The sequence below is a fragment of the Gracilinanus agilis genome, chromosome 5 (genome assembly GCF_016433145.1).
Source record: "Gracilinanus agilis isolate LMUSP501 chromosome 5, AgileGrace, whole genome shotgun sequence".
In the NCBI taxonomy this organism is placed as follows: Eukaryota; Metazoa; Chordata; class Mammalia; order Didelphimorphia; family Didelphidae; genus Gracilinanus; species Gracilinanus agilis.
Window position 1 is genome coordinate 189610856 of NC_058134.1, and position 20050 is coordinate 189630905.

At 34.5% G+C, this 20050-nt stretch overlaps 1 protein-coding gene across 1 annotated transcript in view; it reads left to right on the forward strand.

Annotated features, from left to right (window-relative positions):
• PLCZ1 (phospholipase C zeta 1) overlaps nt 1–19378 on the forward strand; it is an 83407-nt gene extending 64029 nt beyond the window's left edge. The window contains exons 10-12 of the mRNA XM_044679072.1: nt 2182–2299; nt 14093–14242; nt 19293–19378. Of these exons, the coding sequence (XP_044535007.1) occupies nt 2182–2299; nt 14093–14242; nt 19293–19378 (354 nt within the window). The remainder of the gene's footprint in view (nt 1–2181; nt 2300–14092; nt 14243–19292) is intronic.
• The last annotated feature ends 672 nt before the right edge of the window (nt 19379–20050 follow it).

Consider the following 20050-nt stretch of genomic DNA (forward strand, 5'->3'; position numbering starts at 1 on the left):
TTCTTGTAAATCAGGGATCATAACCGTGAAACTCTCACCCAGCTATCTTCTTCTTCATGCTGTTTTTCTTCTCATGTCTATTCTTTTAAATAGTCTGCTCACTTCCTAAACTGGAAAATTCTTCTCAAGAAGAAAACAGGTTGTCTAAGATATTTTTCTGCACATGTGTGTGGCTTTGTAGGGATTAAAAAGGGGAACTGTGAAATATGAGGTTTGTATGGGAGAGAGAGAGGACAAAGAGAGATTCTCCATCAAAAGCACTGGTGTGTCTCGCTTGGGTTTGGACGCAAACCAAAGAGGTCTTTGTTTAAGGGCTATTATACTAATCCAAGTAGCAGCAGTACTCATAAACAGTTGAATATCAAATAATTTATAAGGAAATGATCTCCCTAATGGCTGTGATGGGAAAGAAAATAATTTTTTCCCTAAGTTCCACTCATTTTGAGAGGGGAGAAAAGAATTTGAATGTTTTTTGCATGCAATAGAAGACCATTCTTCTCTTCTCTTCTCTCCTCCCCAAACTCCCTTCAAAGAATGGAGGGAACAGGAACAGATTCAGAGATTTGGTGTCTATGAGGTAATTTTACGTCACCAGTCCTCTTCAGGATCATTTGATTCCACTGGCCCTGCTTGTGTTGCTGCTCTACAGTTTGTTAGAGAGCTTGCATTACAGGGCAGGAAAAGGATGTATATCTCTAATATTGCAACCTGATCCTGAGCTTCTTTACAGCTCTCAAAATGGACACTCTTCCTTTATCTCTCTCCTAGAAGTCTACAAGTTCCAAATCACTAAACTGGTGAATTCTGAGTAAGAATCTATTTGGTTATTTTCCTGAGTCTCATGTTTCTGTGGCAAACATTCACAGAATGGTAACCTGGGAGGTAAAGAATCATACTGGAAGTGGGGAAGTGGAGAACTTCAGACCTCCATATGACCTGGGTTCCCCTGGAGAAAGTAAAGTTGGGAATTCAACTTATATTATAAGGTAGGGGGAGGAGGGAGCAGATGCTACCACTTGGAGTGGAGATGGCACTGAGGACTATGTGGCCACCCAGAGTTTTAATATTATATCTTTTAAAATTGTATTTCATTCAGTTAATGTATTCTAAAATATATTTCTCCTTTGGGTTATGCAAAATTGTGGAGATAAGAATCTTGATGGAAAATGTGGATGAGTACAAGCCACTTTATGATAAATGTATGAAATATTATTTGCAAATGAATTTACATTTAAAAATCTAAAATGAACCTAGAGAAATGTGGGCCAAGGAGAGTAGAGGAGACAAGGACTTCCGCATATAGGAACTTTATTACCTTGTAACAGGAACTTCAGCCCCTTACATATGGAGGGTAGCTTACCCTTTATAATGAAATACTGTATATTTAAACTATTGGTCCAATCAATTGATAAGTTGGCAGTGTTGGAATTGCTGGGAGATAACTTGGAACTGATAGATCATATTCGGGTTTTCTGTATGAAAACTATAAGTTGGACACTACACACGTCATTATCCTCATTTTAAAGATGAGGAAACCGAAGTTTAATGACATTCCCAGGGTCACACATTAAATATTAGAATTGTACTTCAAATTTAGATCTCTTTCTCTTGACTCCAAATCAACTCTTCTTTGACTTTCTGTCACACCACTCTACATTAACAGTCTAAAGGCTGAAACTGATGCTTTCTTGGAAGGTCCTCCTTTCAGTTTTAAATGAATTTATTATGAATTAAATTTTTTTGTGATAGGGGAAAAAAGGGGAACTTTATTTTATATGATTTTGATAGCTGCCCCATTTAAAAATAGCTTCAGATTATATCAAGTTTCCTTTAACAAGAGACAGTTCTGGATAACGTCTGATCTAAGAACCACTTCTGATTTCAAACATGGGTTTGAATCTTGCCTCAGTTATTCCCAGCTGTGTGACTCTGAAAAAGTGAATCAGTCCCTCTAAATCAAAGATATTATAAAATGGGAAAAATAATGATACCAACCTTATAGAATTATTCTGAGTCTCCAAAGAGATACTGTATATAAAGCACAATGAAAACAAAGTGCTATCTAAACCTGAGCTCCTTGTATTATTGAATATATACATGCATATATAAGTTGAAAATTAATTCTGATGAGAACTTTTATACTACAGAAATTGTTCTTATTTTAAAATTCCATTTGAGCAGCTCATAAGTGGTTTCCAGTTGCCATCTACTTATTGGAATAACTCACTAGTGTTGATAGAAATATATGGCATTCCAGATGACCAAACAAAGCAACAGACTCACGTAGTTAGAAGAAATGGTAAGTTTTAAGGCCATTTTTGCTGGATTTAAAAAATGAAATCTTTTGTGCTTAACAATATTTATGAATTATCATGACTTCATAGTATATTTTTGTGTTAAATTCAAGATTATTAAAATGTTATATGGCAGTTATTAATGAGTAGATTTTAAAATTTCAGTAAATAGAAAGTTTTCAAGTATCCTCTTTTGATCATTGTTTTGCTTACAGATGTTTTATTAATTATGCCTGTATTTTACATTGTTTAACATGTCACTAAATTAACAGTAATCACTTACCAGGAGCAAGAAACTCAGTTCTCAAGCTCCAAATTGGTAACCATAAAACAAAGAACACTGAACACAGTACTTTGTTGTATAGTACTTCATAGTACTTGAACACCATAATTTTCCTCATTTTTTCTAGGTTAAGGGCCTATAGGTTTCAAGTCAGACTTGGTGGGTTGGGGAGGTCTGTTTCTATTCTAAACAATTCTTGAATGTGTAAATTGAGATAATTGTGGACAATTTGGAGGCCACATGGAAGTTTAGGATCTTTCATCTAAGAGAGGGGAGAAATGATGAGGAATCCTTGTATTATTCTGAATTTAAAGCATATTCTGGAATGTACTCAAATGCTCCAAAATGTCAATTAAAGTGATCCTTTGAGAGATTATTTCTCAGACCTCACTTAAAGCATCTTAATGTATGTCCCTAGTGCAAAACATAGAAACAATATGACATAAAAGGGCAAGAAAATGGTCTGGCCTGCTCCCTACTTCCTTCTACCCTTTGAAGTTACCTTCCTGGTTGGCTCTTAGGAAAGATTTGGGATGTATTGTTCTCAGTAGTTTTGAGGGCAGCTGGAGGGAGACAAACTGGTAACATCTGAACCTTAAGAGTTGGAAGAGATTTCAGAAATTATCTCAATCAATCATCCAAATAATGAAACCTCTAGATCATCAATGAAAATTTTTATCCAACTTCCATTTAAACATTTCAGGTGATAAGTAAATCATGACTTCTTGATAAAGACCAGTGTACTTTAAGACATTTCTAATTGTTAAGAAGCCGTGTTGAGCTGAATTCTTTTTCCCTTGTATATTCAACCCACTTATCTTCTCCATTCAAAGGCTATAGAGAAAGAATCAAATCTCTCTTTCATTTAACAGTTATCTAAAAATGTCAAAATAGTTACCAGGTCTCCCTCCAAGTTTTCTCTTCTTCAGATTAAATATCCCCAGTTCCTTGAATTAATCTTTGTATAATATAGTTTTAAGATTCCTCACTGAATGTCCTCCCCTTGGCAAACTCCAAACCTATGAATATTCCTTCTAGAAAATGATGCCCAGAAATGGACACAAAAATATAGGTCTAATAGAAGTAGCAGAGCTTGCAGGGGATCTCTTTCTCTCTTCATGGGCTTTATCTACTTTCTCAATTACTCAAAAGGAACTCTGATCTCATTAATTCAGAAGCTCTCATCAGTTATGCAGACCACAGCCAATCTATGCGTGCCCATCATATCCAGCTCTCAGTTATTTCTTCCCAAAGGTTTACCACCTTGCTTTCTCCTAACAATGAGAAGATGTCAGATCAGTCTAGTTATTTGCTTGTCATATCTCATTGTTACCATTTCTCTTCTGTCATATAATTCTTGGATGATATCATATACTGCTGTTCTGCTTTGGGATCTTCATTGCTTCTATGTAGTGGCCTGCTCACACCCATAATGCATCTTTCCATTACTCTCTGTAGGATGAATATCATTTGTTCTTTGGAGGTAGAGGTATTAATGGCATTATTAATCAAATGCTGGCATAGAAAATATGGGCCTTGGCTCTTACGGGAACCTTGGAATCAGTAAAAGTCCTCTACAATTTCCTGAAAGCCCTCCAATCAATTTACCCTACTTTTCAGTTCTGAACCTTTCATTAGGAAATTATCATCAGTTTCTCTTTTCTGTTCTAAAAAGACATACCATTGGATAAGCACTATGAGGATCCATTCAGATACATGCTCAGTTCTGGAAATAAATATTTTCCATCCTTTTGGTTTTTCTTCTTTGGTTGGAAAGGCCAAATTCTTTGAATAATCATAGATATCTTCCTGGAGACTCTTCAGTATCATAGTGTTTTTTTTTTGATAATTTTTATTTTTTAGAAAAGTTATCCATGGTTACATGATTCATGTTCTTATTTTCCCCTTCACCCCCAATCTTCCTCCAACCCCCATAGCCAATGCGCATTTCTACTAGTTTTAACATGTGTCATTGATCAAGACCTATTTCCAAATTGTTGATAGTTGCATTGGTGTGGTCATTTTGAGTCTACATCCCCAACCATGTCTGCCTCAAACAATGTGTTCAAGCAGTTGTTTTTCTTCTGTGTTTCCACTCCTGTAGTTCTTCCTCTGAATGTGGGTAGGGTTCTTTTCCATAAATCCCTCAGAATTGTCCTGGGTCATTGCATTGCTTCTACTACAGAAGTCCATTACATTCGATTGTACCACAGTGTATCAGTCTCTGTGTACAATGTTCTTCTGGCTCTGCTCCTTTCACTCTGCATCAATTCCTGGAGGTCTTTCCAATTCACATGGAATTCCTCCAGTTTATTTATTATTCCTTTCAGCACAATAGTATTCCATCACCAGCATATACTACAATTTGTTCAGCCATTCCCCAATTCAATATCATAGAGTTTAAGGCAATCAGTACAATGTCCTCCACAAACAGAAGAATCTGGAATACCTCACTACCTATAAAGAACTCCCTCCTTGACCTGGACTTTATGCTGAATTTCTTCTGTTACTGTGGTGAATAATTTTGTTGATCGTATATCTCCATGTTTTATTCCTCTCCTGGTATTTACTATCAGACAACTTACAAGGAACCTTGAATGCTATTAATTCATGAATGGGAGGCATCTTCATATAAAAGAACCTGTAAGGTGGTGAACAGAGTCTTCAAACATCTTTATATAGAGGAAACAATTTACTCTCAGCGGTTTGATTGAAACTGAACTCTCTGCTTTGCTGGTAGATGACTAAATGCCCAAAGCAGTCTGAATCAGTTTCTTATATATGTTGGAAATTAGACCTTTATTAGAGTAACTCATTTCAAATAAGTTTCCTACTTATCTGTATCCTTTTTAATTTTAGCTGTATTTGTTTTATTTGTAATCATTTGCAAACAATGTATCTCATCTTCACTATATTTCACAATTGTCCAAAAATATTGAGAATATAAGATCCATCCACATATAAATGTATGGAAAAACAGATATACTTTTATATACATGCATTTTTATATGTGTTTATGTAATATATTGTACATATGACCCATACATTAGATAAGTATTACCCATGCAATATATTTCACATATGTGTACTATATATGTATAGGTATATATAATCCAAGGGAAGCTAGATGGTCCAGTGGATAGAGGACTGGTTCTAGAGTTGGGAAGACACAAGTTTGAATCCAGCCTCAAATCAGTTTTCTCATCTATAAAATGAGCTGGAGAAAGAAATGGCAAACTACTCCAGGATTTTTGCCAAGACAATCCCAAAAGAAGACACGAGAAGTTGAACACAATTGAAAATTACAAAACAACAACAATAGCAGATATGGAATTCATACATTATATAATACATATAATGTATGCATGTATGTTACATATACAATATATAATGTGTGTATATTATATATAATATAAATAATATATAAAATTAATAAATTATATATTCCATATATAACTTATACACATATGAATATCTTTATTATATGCATACATCTATGTATGTGGATGGACTTTACATTCTCTATATTTTTGGCCAATTGTTAGATAGTAAAGATGAGATCCATTATTTACAAAAGCTTGCTTGTATACAAGATATAATTAATGTTATAAAGGACATAGGTAACTGGGAAATATATTTTCAAGAAGTTATTCTGATAAAGATCTGATTTACAACTACGTAAGGAACTGATTCAGACTATCTCAGAATCTGAGCATTCAAACATCTGCCATCAAAGGAGAGAATGCAGTTCCAACCAGACCCTTGAGAGTAAATTTGTTCCTTCCCCTACCCTTGACCAGTAGAGAACCTTGTGAACTTTGGAAGATTAGAGGATTTAGAGTTCTCATTAGTATCCTAACAGCATTCATAGGACTGCAATAACTATCTGCAGTGTGTGTCTGCATTAAGATTCAAGTACAAATTAGATGCACTGGGGGAAAGGCAACTCAGGATGTAGAAAGATCTCAGCAAAAAGGCCTCACAAAGTGGAGCAAGAATTCTAGCCAAAGGTATTCTCGGAGTTGTGATATCTTCTCTCCTTTTAGATAATCTAGATTTGATTACTTTTCATTTGGAATCTTCATTAAGTAGCAGAAGTAAGGATCAGGGTATGTAGCGTATTAACAATTAAGTAAAATTATATTGATAATTTTAGATATCTACGTCACAGAGTAGATAAACCTGACTTAAAATAATAGCAAGAGTCCAAAAGCATGGAGTTGTTTTTCTATTCATTAGAGAGTAATACTTGGATATGTAGCTGGAGCTCTCTAATATTGTAATTAGATTTCTGATTTTAATATGGATATACATTCCAGTGGTTCAGGTCACAATACATTAACATCTTCTTACCTTTTGTAACTCCTATATATAAGAAGCAGGTAAATTATGTTGGAGATAAAGTGCAGGACCTGGAGTCAGGAAGACAAATTCAAATCTAGCCTTAGAAACTTACTATATAATCCTGGGAAAGTTAATATTTTCCTTTCCTTAACTATAAAAATGGGGATAATAATAACATTTATACCTCAGAGTTGTTGTGAGACTCAAGTGAGATGATATTTGTAAAGTGCTTAGCACTGTGTCTAGCACATAAAAGGTACTGTATAACTATGATGATGATGATCCTCCTTATCATAAGAGTAATATGCCTTTCCCTCTACCACACATCTCTTGATTGGCTTTTTAAAATTGGAAATATTGATTTTTTTGAAGTTGTGTTGTTCCTTGATTCATAGCCACATACAGCTATCATCACCAGAAGACCTTTGATAGTAGTAAGATAGATTTTTATTTTGAGGCAAGTACAGGATTACTAAAAATACTGCATGGTTTGTAAAATTTCCCAACTGAAGAGCTATATCAGTCATTATATTTGGATATAGAACTGAAGGTGACCAGAATAATAACTGGGTTAAAGGCATAGAGAAAAGGATGATTCCCCTAACTTGTTATATGACTTTGGGAAAGTCATCTAAATACCTTTATTCCTCAGTTTTTCCAATACTGAAAACTAAGGAAATAATTAAAATATTTTAAAAATGACAGGCAAATTTCAGGTCATGTAACCAACAAGATGGAGGATAAGTAAATAGTGGCAATGGAAGACTAGTTATTTTCTTTTATCTTCACCTTTCAAACATCTCTAAAGTAGAAACAACACACCAAAGATAAAGCAACTTCAGCTGTTTCCATGTTTTAGCCAGCAGGAACCAAAAGGAAGGTAAAATCCTTCAGTAATTAATGCTTAACTTGTACTTACTCAGCATCCCCTAAAATTCTTGAGACTTATGAAAAACACAACCTCACACTGCAGTCCACTTTCCTTCTTTGCAGTGCTAAGGAGATACAAATTCCTAACTGTATAACTTTCTTGATATCTTAATAGCCAGAGCTTTGACAGTGTTGAGTGCTACAAAAAAAGACCTCTACAGAAGAGCAGAGGAACAGAATGAAAAGAGGCAAAACACTTGTAGATATCTATGTGGTGCAGTATAGAGTACAATGCCTATAGTCAGAAAGATCTTTTAAAAATTATATTTTTATGTGTTTCATTATATATTTCTCAATTACATTAAATAATTTTAATATTTGTTTTTAAACATTTTGACATCTAAATTCCCTCCGACACTACTGCCCCTCCTCAACCAATTGAGAAGGCAAGCAATATTATAAAATATAAATATAAAGTATGTAAAACATATTTCCATGTTAGCCATGTTGCAAAAAACTAAAAAAAAGCAAAGATAAAGTGAAAAAATGCTTCAATCTGCACTCAGAGTTAATCAATTGTCTTTGAAGATGGATGGCATTTTTCATCATGAGGTCTTTGGAATCATCTTGAAACATTGTCTTCATCATAGTAGCTAAATCTTTAATAGTTAATCATTATGACAATATTGCTGTCACTGTGTACAATGTTATCCTTGTTCTGCTCATTTCACTTTGCATCAGTTCATATATGTTTCCCCAAGGTTTTTCTGAAACAATCCTGCTTATAATTTCTCCTAGCACATTAATATTTCATCACAATTATGGATATCTTCAGGCCAAATAACAGACATCCCCATAATTTTCAATTCTGTACCACCACAAAAAATGTTGCTATAAATATCATTGTCCCTCCTGGATTACTACTTTGTCATGGCAGAGGGGCTTGTGTAACTCAATGAAACTATGATCTGTAGTGTGCAATTACCCAAGATAGATAGGTAATAGTGTCAAATTCTGACAAAATATGATTCACTGGAGAAGGAAATGACAAACCACTTCCAGTATTTTTGCCAGGAAAACCCCATGGATAGCATTAAAATTCTAAAAGATATGACTTTGGAAGATAAGCCTGACAGGTCAGAAGGTGTCCTACACAATTGGGAAAGAGCAAAGGACAAAAAGCTCCACAAAGAGTGAAATGGCTGGGACAAAGCCAGAATTTTGGCTCAATGATGGATGTATCTGCTGATGAATAGAAAGTCTGATACACTAAAGGTCAATCTTGCATGTGAACCTGGAATGTAAGATCTATGCACCAAGTTAAGTTGCATGAAGTCAAACAAGAAATGGGAAGATAAAACATTGACATCTTGAGTGTAAGTGAGTTTAAATGTATAGGAATGGATGATATCAACTACTGATGGCAAGAATTCTTTAGAAGAAATGGAGTAGCCCTCATAGTCAATAAAATGGTGAGAAAAGCAGTACTAAGATATAATTTCAAAAATGACAGAATGACATTTGTTCAAATCCAAAGAAAGCCATTCAACATCACAATAATACAAGTTTATACTCCAGCCACTGATGTCAAAGAGGCCAAAGATGATCAATTTAATGAAGACCTATATCATGTTCTAGAAATAACAACAAAAAAGATGTCACATTAATCAAAGCATATTATAAAGTAGGAAATTAACTAATTAAAATTAACAGGCAAGTTTGGTCTTACAGTGCATAATGAAGCAGGGCAGAGACTAATAGATTTTTGTCAAGTTAATTCATTGGTCATAGCAAACGTTCTTTTTCAGCAACCCAAAATGCTACTCTATAAATGGGAATCACCTAGATGGTCAACATCAAAATCATACTGATTATATGCTTGCAGCCAAAGGTGGAGAAGTTCTGTAAAATCAATTAAAACAGGGCCTCAGAGGTCTAAGGTGACTTAGTAGACAGAGAGTCATGTGTGGAGATGGGAGGTACTGGGTTCAAATCTGGACTCGGACACTTCCTAGCTGTGTGACTCTGGGCAAGTAACTTAACCCGCATTGCCGAGCCCTTACTTAGGACCAATTCATAATACTGAATGTAAGATGGAAGGTAATGTTTTAAAAATAAAACAAACCAAGACCTGGAGCTGACTATGGTTCAGATCTTGAGTTTCTTATTGTAACATTTAGATTTAAATTAAAGAAAGTTGGGGAAATCATCAAATGGTAAAGGTATGACCTAAATAACATCCCTTATGAATAAATAATATCTCTTATGGAAAGTGGAGATGATGAATAGATTTAAAAGATTAGACCAACTAGATAGAATGCCTGAATAACTATGGACAGAAGTTTACAATATTGTATAGGAGGTAGGAACAAAATCATTTCAAAGAAAATGAAGAGCAAAAAAAAGAAAAATGGCTTTTTTGATGAGGTTTTGCAAATAGTTGAGCGATGGAGGAAAGCAAAAAGGTAAAAGAGAAAAGGAAAGATACGCCCAACTGAATGCAGAATTCTAGAGAATACTAAAGAGAGATAAGGTTTTCTTAAATGAGCAATGCAAAGAAATAGAAGAAAACAATGAGCAAAAATGAGAGATCTCTTTAAGAAAATTAAAGATATTGAAGAAATAGTTTTTTTTTTAAAAAAAAAAGCACCAAGGATTAGAAGGGAATTAGTTAAATGGAAAAAAATAATTGTATCACATTTCTTTGATAAAGGTTTGGAATCAAAGATATATAATTAACCATTATCTATGTACACACATATGACTAGTAACCATTATCAATAAATAAGTGGTCAAAGTAAACAATGGTAAACAGTTTAACCTTTTTGTTTTAAAATTAATTTTTTAAAGTTCATCGATCATCACAAAAACCCAGTAAATGCATCTGGAAGTACAATGGTATCTTGGTACTAAGTATTAATTTGTTAGGCAGATTGAGTACCAAATGAACTTTTCCCACAAGGAATAATATAAATTGGATTAATCTATTCCCAGCAACCAGAAAACCCAGATTTTATAAGATATTATATACATCCATGGACTTGTATTTTACCAAATAAATATTAATACTAATATGTATAGACATAAATAAAAACAATATTTAGATTAAATGAAATAAGTTTAATGTAACTTTACCTGTATTGAGAAGAGTTCATGGCTTATAGGGATGGTAGAGAGGAGAAATGTTATTATCTGGAAGAGGACACCTCTTCCATAATATCTGAGGGCAACTGCCCTTCTGGAATTCTTTTTCTTTCTCTTTTCTGTTCCTTATCACCACTGAACTTTGCTTGAGATTCACCTGGTGTAAGCTTCACAAGAAACACAACAAATGATGTTTTCATCTGTATTTCAAAATTCTTCTAAAGTGGGAAATGGTCTGGTCAAGGTCTGGTCATTTAACAAATTTATAACTCTGCTTGTTAAAACTTTATCAGGGTGATATTTTTCAACAAGGTTTTGTTCTTCCACCAATTTTTTTGCACACATTTCCACAATTAATGAAAAGGGAACATCCTTCTTTGTCTCCACTTCACCAGAAGAACCCCTCCCCCTGACTCCACCTGCCACTAGCTGTTGCTGCTCTCTTTGAAGTTCTTGCAGCTCCTCAGTATTGAGTTCTTCTTTATGCTCCTGAACTAACATCTGATCCTTTGTTTTGACTGGAGAGGGCATACACTACTGGAGATCTCTATATCAATAAGTTCTAGCAAGTATGTTGAGTACCAAGAACATGTGAAATACTATGACAATTTTTTCTCAACAATGTGATAAATACCAAATTCTATGAATTCTGAAACTGTTGAGTACCAAAGTTTGACTGTATTGCAAAGTACTCACAACTACATGAAAAATGCTCCAAATTTACTACTAATAACAGAAATTTAAATAAAATAATTCTGAAGTTTCACCCGATTCCCTGCAAGTTATAAATCTGACAAAAATGGCAAGTTGATATTGGAAAGGTTGTGCACACTAATACATTTTTGATGGAACTGTGATATGGTACAATCATTTTGGAAATAAACTTGGAATTATGCAAATAAAGTAACTAAAATTTATGTACCTTTTGAAAAAGAGACTGCATTACTGGGCAATTATTTCCCAAGAAGACCAGATAAGGAGAAAGTTCCTATATACACATGTCATGAGTGATTTGTAATAACTGAGAAGAAGCCCAAACTATATAATTTGTTAGCAAAGCATGAAACAGCAGAAAAAATGGGATCCAAGGCTCTCATAGTAGTTACAAAGACCCTGAAGAATGATTTATAAGAGTTTTTATAGTAAAGTATAGTTACTATTTTTAGTGTTACTTTTTTAAAATTTAGAGATTTTCTAGAGTTTGGGGACTTTGATTGGTTCTATCCACCCAAATCTTACAAAATAGTTAATGGTACAATAATAAATGACTTCTCCCAAATTATGAAATTTTAGTTCCAAGAAAAGTAAACACAACTCAGAAAAATAAGACAACTCTAGCAGCTATGTAAATGTTGGTGATTGTATAAAATGGAATTGGTTCGTTTTTCTCACATCAAAATATAGCATCACTTTTTAGCATAGCAAAGAAACAGAAGCAAAGTGGATGTTCATTGATTTTGGATTGGCTAAACAAATTGTGGTACATGAATGTAACTATAGTCAAATAACAAGTCAAGAAAACAATGTATACAAAGACTACAGGAAAATCATTGGATTGAACGACTACCTACAAGAAAATCAAGTGATTAACAAAATAATTAAGATTAAGTATTACTCAAAAGGAAAGATATGAGAAGATAACCTCAGTCTACTCTTTCATGGAAGTTGGAAGACCATAATTATTTGTACATTGCATATGTTTAAGGACCTTTTTCAATTTGTTGATCACTTATGCAAATTTTTCCTCTTTTTTGTGTTTGTGTTAGAAAAACATTACTTGTGATATGGAATGGCTTTTTAGTAAGGGAAGAGTATGTAAGATGTAAAAAATAAAAGACGTTAAGTAAAATTTATTTTAAAAATGACAGATATTTCTAAATTAATGGCCACCCACCTTAGGCTGATATACTAATGACAATAGTGAAGGAATTAAAGGACCCACAAATGTGAAAACATAGTAGCTCTTTTTGTTAGAGTGAAACACTAGAAACAGGGTGTTAACCAATTAGGAAATGACTGAAAAAGTATGGTATATAAATATAATGTAATTTTATTGTGATTCTTTGTTGGTCAGACATTTCAATCTTGTTGAACTCTTTCTGACCTCATTTGGAGTTTTCTTGGCAAAGATACTAGAGTGATTTGCCATTCCCTTCTTCAGTTTATTTTATAGACAGGAAACAGAGGCAAAGAGAATTAAATGATTTGTATAGGTCATACGACTGCTAAGTATCTGAGTCCAGATTTGAATGCAGAAAGAGGAGTCTTCCCGATTTCAGACCTGGCACTTCTATGCCTTTTATTGTGATAAAAAGATGATAAATGAGATGGTGTCAGAGAAATCTGGAAAAACTTGTATGGTCTGATGCAGAGTTAATTGAGCAAAACCACTAGATTATTATTACTATTTAGATAGTAACATAATATAATGAAAAAGAACTAGGACTGACTCTTAGTCCTCTAACTAATTGCTAACTGTGTCTCATGAGGAGCAGAGATGAATGAAGTATATTACTGACTTCTTATGGGCCAAAAAGATAATTGCCTCAAAGTTTAGAATGAAATATTTTTTATGCAGAAAATGTGTAGTTTTGCCTCAAAATGCATGTTTATTATTTATAAGTTGTAATTTTCTTTTTCCCTGTGGGGCATTTTGGGGGCAAGAGGGAATAGTATTGCCCCCTGGAAAAAGAAGAAAAGAAAGAAAAGCTGATCACTGAAGCATTTAAAAAATAACGCACTGAAGAGAACAGAAAGAAATTCCAGAAGGAAACGCAGGCAAGCAGGGCAACTTCAAAACAAACATGTTGAATTTTTGATATTCTTTTTTAAAAGCAAGGTGTTTATAATAGCAGTTTTTCAGTTTTGCAGATAATCTTTTTCTATGTATATGAAAATGCTCATTTTTTTGAGAAAGTTAACATTATTTTAAATATAGGTATATATCTGTATATCTATATGTGTGTATTGACATGTTAGTCATATTAAATTTGATTAAGGTAATTAAATAGGATAATAGATAAGATGAAACAGATTTTCCTGATATTATTATTATTCTTGTAAAGGTAGAGAGGAAAAGCTATGGATGCAAATTAACCTTTCATTTTTCAAAAGATGAGCCTGTTTCTTTGACAATACCCCTTATTTTATATTTCAGCTTTTGATCCACGATGGAATGAAACATTCACATTTACTATCCAAGCCCCAGAAATGGCACTCATACGCTTTGTTGCTGAAAGTCAGTCTACAATAGGTGCAAATGAATTCCTTGGACAGTACACATTACCACTGCTTTGCATGGAAAAAGGTAATTCTTCTAAAAAGAATAGTTCAGTTCCAACAAAATTCATTAAATACTGACATTGTGTGATTCAGTATGCTCAGCAATAAAGACACAACAATGAACAGCAACTTTGTCACTGCCCTTGTAAAGCTTTCAGGCTAATAGAGGAAATAATCCATGTGCAAAAATATGTATTGACACAAGGAGGGATGTCATATGGGTAAAGGCTAGCCTAGCCAAAATGCTCCAAGAAGCATGTGAAAAAGAATTCACTTTCAATTTTATAATTAGGGAAGATTTCATGGATGTAAAAGAACCTAAGCTGAGTCTTGAAAGCAGATAAGGATTGTAAGAGGTGGAGATGTGGAGGAAATGCACTGCAGGCTTGGGGGACAGTCTGTATGAAAGAAAAGAGGTAAGAGAACAGAGAAGCTCTAGAAGTTCAGTGTGACATGAAAGCGAGTCATGTGAAAAAATAATATGAAGCCTGAAAATATATGTTGAATCCAAATTATTGAGGGCCTTAAATGTCAGGTTGGGCATAGATTTTAATCAGGGGGGAGCTTTTTGGATGTATTACATCAGTAAGTGACATGGTCAGGTTACTTAGGAAATGTAATATGGAACCTGAAAGCAAGATAAGTTGCAGATAGGAAAGACTACAGGGAGGATATGAGGTAGAAGACTTACAATTATTCAGGTGATAAGTGAAGCAGTCTTGACTTAGAGTTAATGCAGAATGAACAGAAGTGACTAAAGTATTAATATTTTTAAGTGGCTAGGCTTTTCTGATATTATATCTTGTTAACAAAAACGCACTACAGGAGAAAGAATAGTGGAGCATAGGGATAGTAACACATTTCACAACTCAAAAGTATTTTTACAGTTTAATCTTAGTCCTTAGCAATCAGTCAACATACATTTATTAAGTTCTGAGCTCTAGGAAGGAAAGAAGGGCAAACACACAATCCATGTCCTTGAGAAACTCGCAATCTGATCCACAGCTCCCACTATAGGACAGCCTCCTCTTCTTACCTTTATCTGACCAAATTCTTGATGAATGTTACTGTTCAATTCAATTCTGTAAACACTTAAGTGCTTATGATTTGTCAGGCACTTTGATTGTTGATGAGGATAAAAAGATGAAAAGGGAAATATTGTCTACCTTTAAGGAGCATGCAAATTAATGGGGGGTGGGTGGGACCTATGTTCAAATAATTATAATAAATGTTAAAATGGGGAGAAAATTCCTTGGTAAACTTTCAAACATTTGAGCATGAAAAATTCAGAGAAAAAGATTTTCTTTAGAAGAAGTAATTAGGAACAACTTCATAGAAGAGATGGCAACTGAGTTGAGTCTTAAAGGAAAGAATTTGAACAGTCAGAGATATGTAGGGAGTCAGTTAAAGAGACAGATCACAGAAGCAAGAGAAAGTGGCATAAGACCAGAAAATGATTAGCAGTCTAAGTAGGCCAGGTCAAACATAAAAGAACCTAAATCTAAGAGGTAGTAATCAGATAGACCAGAGGTGTCAAACTCAAGGTCTAAGGGTTGCAAGATGCCCTGAAAAGCTCTGGATTTAATGGAAATTAGATTAAAAAGTTATTGAGAAATGATTAAAAAATTAATTTATTTTAAAACATATAATGGCAGCTTGTAATTTCCTAAGGAATGCCTATTTGAGTTTGATACCACTGCTGTAGACAAGAAAGAGACATTGGAAGCACTTGAGCAAGGGTGTGACTTGATTAGAACTAAGACTAAGGAAGATTACTTTTCTTTTGGTGTAAAAGATATATTAGGGAGTGACAAAATTGGGTCAGTTAGGAAAGGAAGATGGGGTGCAATTGTGGACTTGAGAAAAGAGAGCTGTCAGAGTGGGGGGTTTAGAGGAAACTGTGTCAATAGGTCAAGGACTTAAGGTTTACATCAATGTAAGGGGTGAATGTTAAACTGCTTATGTGTATGTTCACATGGGTTATCAACATGTGACTCAAAGGGAAGCAAGAAGTACTAAGCACTAGGGAATACAAAGAAAGGCAAAAACACAATCCATGTCCTTAAGAAACTCACAATCTAGGAACAGATATCTATGGAGTATCACCGATCCTTCTTTAAAGGAGACTTCAGTTCCTGCCAAAGAAGGGAGCAAAAGAATGGGGGCATGAAGCTAGCCTCACTGCTTTCCTCAGAGAGAGAACATTGGGATGGAATATTCTAATCTAGGGGAAATAATTTTGGGGTTCAGGCCACTCTGCTAGCAGGTATTTAATGGAAAAGATATTTCTAAGGCTATATTCAAAGGTTTGGCTCTCTTTCCTCCAAATTCTAGTTATACAAAGACCATCATAGCAAATAAGTCTATTTATCAAAGGTGATAGCAAATAGAAATTTAAAAAATTATACAAATATGAACTTGCCAGCTAGGGGCAGCTAGGTGGCCCAGTGGATAGATCACAAGACTTGGAATTTGGAGGACCTGGGTTCAAATCTGACCTCAGACATTTCCTAGCTGTGTGACCCTGAGCAAATTATTTATCCCTATTTGCCTAGGCCCCCTCTTTCTGTCTTAAGAGCTAGCACTAAGAAATTAAGGATTTGAAAAAAGATAATTTGCCAGCTAGGTGACACAGTAGATAGAGCACTGGGCTTGGAATCAGGAAGACTCATCTTCCTGAGTTCAAATCTGGCCTCAGACACTTACTTAACTATGTGACCCTGGACAAGTCACTTAAACCTATTTGCATCAGTTCTTCATCTATAAAATGAGCTAGAGAAGGAAATGACAAACCACTCCAATATCTTTGCCAAGATCATTCCCAGTTGGGGTCAGGAAGAGTCAGACATCACTGAAATGACAAAACAACAACATCCAGAAGACTGCGCTCTCCCCCTGGTAGTGAGATATGTATCTCAACTAAGAAAGATGTAGTACCTAATTTCACCCAAGCAGAAAGTCTCTGAAGTCTCTAGTGAGGCAAGCTGGGTATAAGGATGTGCATGAGGTACTGGTCCCTCTACATGTTGGCTTCTCCCCAAAGTCTTTTTCTTCCTCCAGGGACCTCTCTCTGAAGAGACCTAGAATAATGTGTACTCTCTGGAAGCTGGAAACAGAAGAAAATTCTCTTCTAATTTCTCACTACTCTGCCCTTCATGCAAGTATAAAGCATAGTTATCCTTCTCTTCTCAATGAGGAGAGTCTTATGCAAATGCCTATGCTTGAGACCTGGGCTACATATTATATGGTAACTGTCTCCATAATGTAAATCACAATGTGTCTAGAACTTACTTTCTTATGAGTTGCTTGAGGATCAAAGAAGTGACTTACCCTTGGTCATATAGCTTATAAGTGTCATAAATGGAATTTAATCTCATTTCCTAGTACTCCATATCCTAGCATATCATCCATTTTGTAATTTCCCTTTTCAGAAATCAATGAGATGAAAAAATGATTGTCTTAAAGGTAGAGGACTCAGAGGAGGGTAGATAGCATAAAATGTTAGCATAGTGATTTTTGTTTTTTGTTTTAAATTTTTATTCTTTCATCGTTTTTTGGCTTCTCAGGAATAGATTTGGGAGAGAGCAAGAATGGAAGAAAGCCAGGGATTAAGGCAAACACAAACTGGAGAAGAGTATATTGAAGTAGCATCTTAGAGTAAATGGAAGTAAATATGACCAAATGGAAGGAGATATGACAGACTGGGAAAAGAGAGATTGAGAGACTAGAATTCTCAATGATGGTGAAGAGAAGGTTTAGGAGAAATGAGTTTGTGGGAGAATCTTTTGAAAAGAACATTGAGGTCAGAGAAGAATTTAGCTTCCGATGGGGTTGTGAAGGTTTTGGGGGTGATGGTGAGCTGGAAGGTGTGAAGAAAGCGATTATGGCAGTTTAGGAGATTGAGCCCATCCGTTGGGACATCAGTATGAATATTGAAGTTATTAAAAATGTTAGTGTGTGTGATGATGAGGATCATGAATCAGGGGATGAATTCATTGAGTAAGAAGTTTCCAGGTCAAGGAAATGTACAAGAATCAAGAGAAGATGAGCTTTAAGTGAAGTTCAGGCTGTCAAGTTACAATGAAAGAGTATCTAGATGTGAGAGTGGAAAGAAAAGAGTGTATTGTTTTCTCTTCCTTGGTCTGATCTTGGAGATGAGGAGATTTTTCTCAAAGGAAAAGTAGGTTTCAATTAATACCAGGAAGTAAAAGTGTAAGAAGGAGAGAGATCTTGGGTAGAAAGAGTATGTCTGGGTAGTCAGTGGTTTGGATCACAGATTAAGAGAACAAGAGGTTTAAACATGAATCGGAGCTTTTAATAGTTGGCCACAAATCTGGGGTAGTTGCATAGGTAGGAACTAACAAATCAATCAATACAGCAACAAAAAGATCCATTTACATTGTTACATTGATGGAGCCTCTACTTTTGATGCTTTAAAAAAACAACTGTACCTTGTAGAATTGATACTCAGTATTGGTTCCAAGGGAGAAGAGCAGTGAAGGCCAGGCAAAGGGAATTAAGAGACTTGCTCAGGGTCACACAGCTAGGAAGTGTCTGAGGCCATTTCTGAACCCAGGATTTCCCATCTCTAGGCCAGGTACTCTCTCCATTGAGCCACTTAGCTGCCCCAAACTTATGGTACATCTCGTTGATATTACGTCTACTTGATTATAGTTGATAAAGGTCTTTAATGGAGGGAGGTAGTGATAGAATCAGTCCCTCTCTTCAGGATTAGAACTCAGAGACCATATAAAATTTTCCAGTTGCTTCAAATAAGAATCTCATTATCAACTTTTCTGATACTCTACCCCAATAATTAGGTCACATAACTAAACTCCCAAATTCAACTATAATTGTACTGCTTCTTTATCATTAATAGGTATTAGAACTATGCAAAATATAGAACTATACTTGGATAGAAATTGATTATTTTATTTTGGAAAATTTTAAACACATTTTGTATTTTTAAAAATTTGCCTAGAAAAAAGATCAGATTTATTTTTCTATAGCAATACTGTAGCAACCTTTAATTTACTTATTTTCATTATTCTAACTAATTTTGATTTCATTTATAGGTTATCGCACCGTTCCTCTGTTTTCCAAATCAGGTGACAGTCTTGATCCCGCTTCACTATTTGTTTATGTGTGGTATCATTCATAGCATTTACAATATTCTACATACTCTGAATCTCAATAAAACAACCAAAGTGAACGTCCACATTCTTTTTAGTAATATGTACATAATTTTCCATATTTTTATCAATTGTAACAGTAGCCACTATGCTGCCCTGAGAATCATGAAGATATGAGTTCAAGTCTCTCTGATAGGTGATATCTGTGGGATGCTAGTTAAGTTGCTTAACTCCCCATGCAACTCTATGAGTTTCAGAATAGTTGCTGATCTGCACTGATAGAGGGAGTTTCCTCATCAGAGTTTCCACCATTAGGGAAATAATAAATGTGAACTAAAAAAGAAAGAAGAGAAAAAAGAAATAAAATAGTGGTAAAATATTTAGCAGTATATTGGAGTGAGGAATCTGAAAATTTCTTACTTTTAAATGTATATGTAGTTTAAATTACTTTGTCAGATTCTTTGTGTCTTATTTCTTAGAAATTAGTTAGCCACTATGTTATCAGACATAAATATAAAGCACCAGATTTGATTTTTTAATTCAAATTACACAGATGTTTTATGAAGGTCTATTAAATTGATTTTTCATTATAACCATATACAGCTTCCTTGTATATAGTATTTATGTATTGTTCTGTCTGGTCTTGCTGAATTATCATTTTATAAATTTAAAAATTATAATGCATGCATATATTGTTGTTT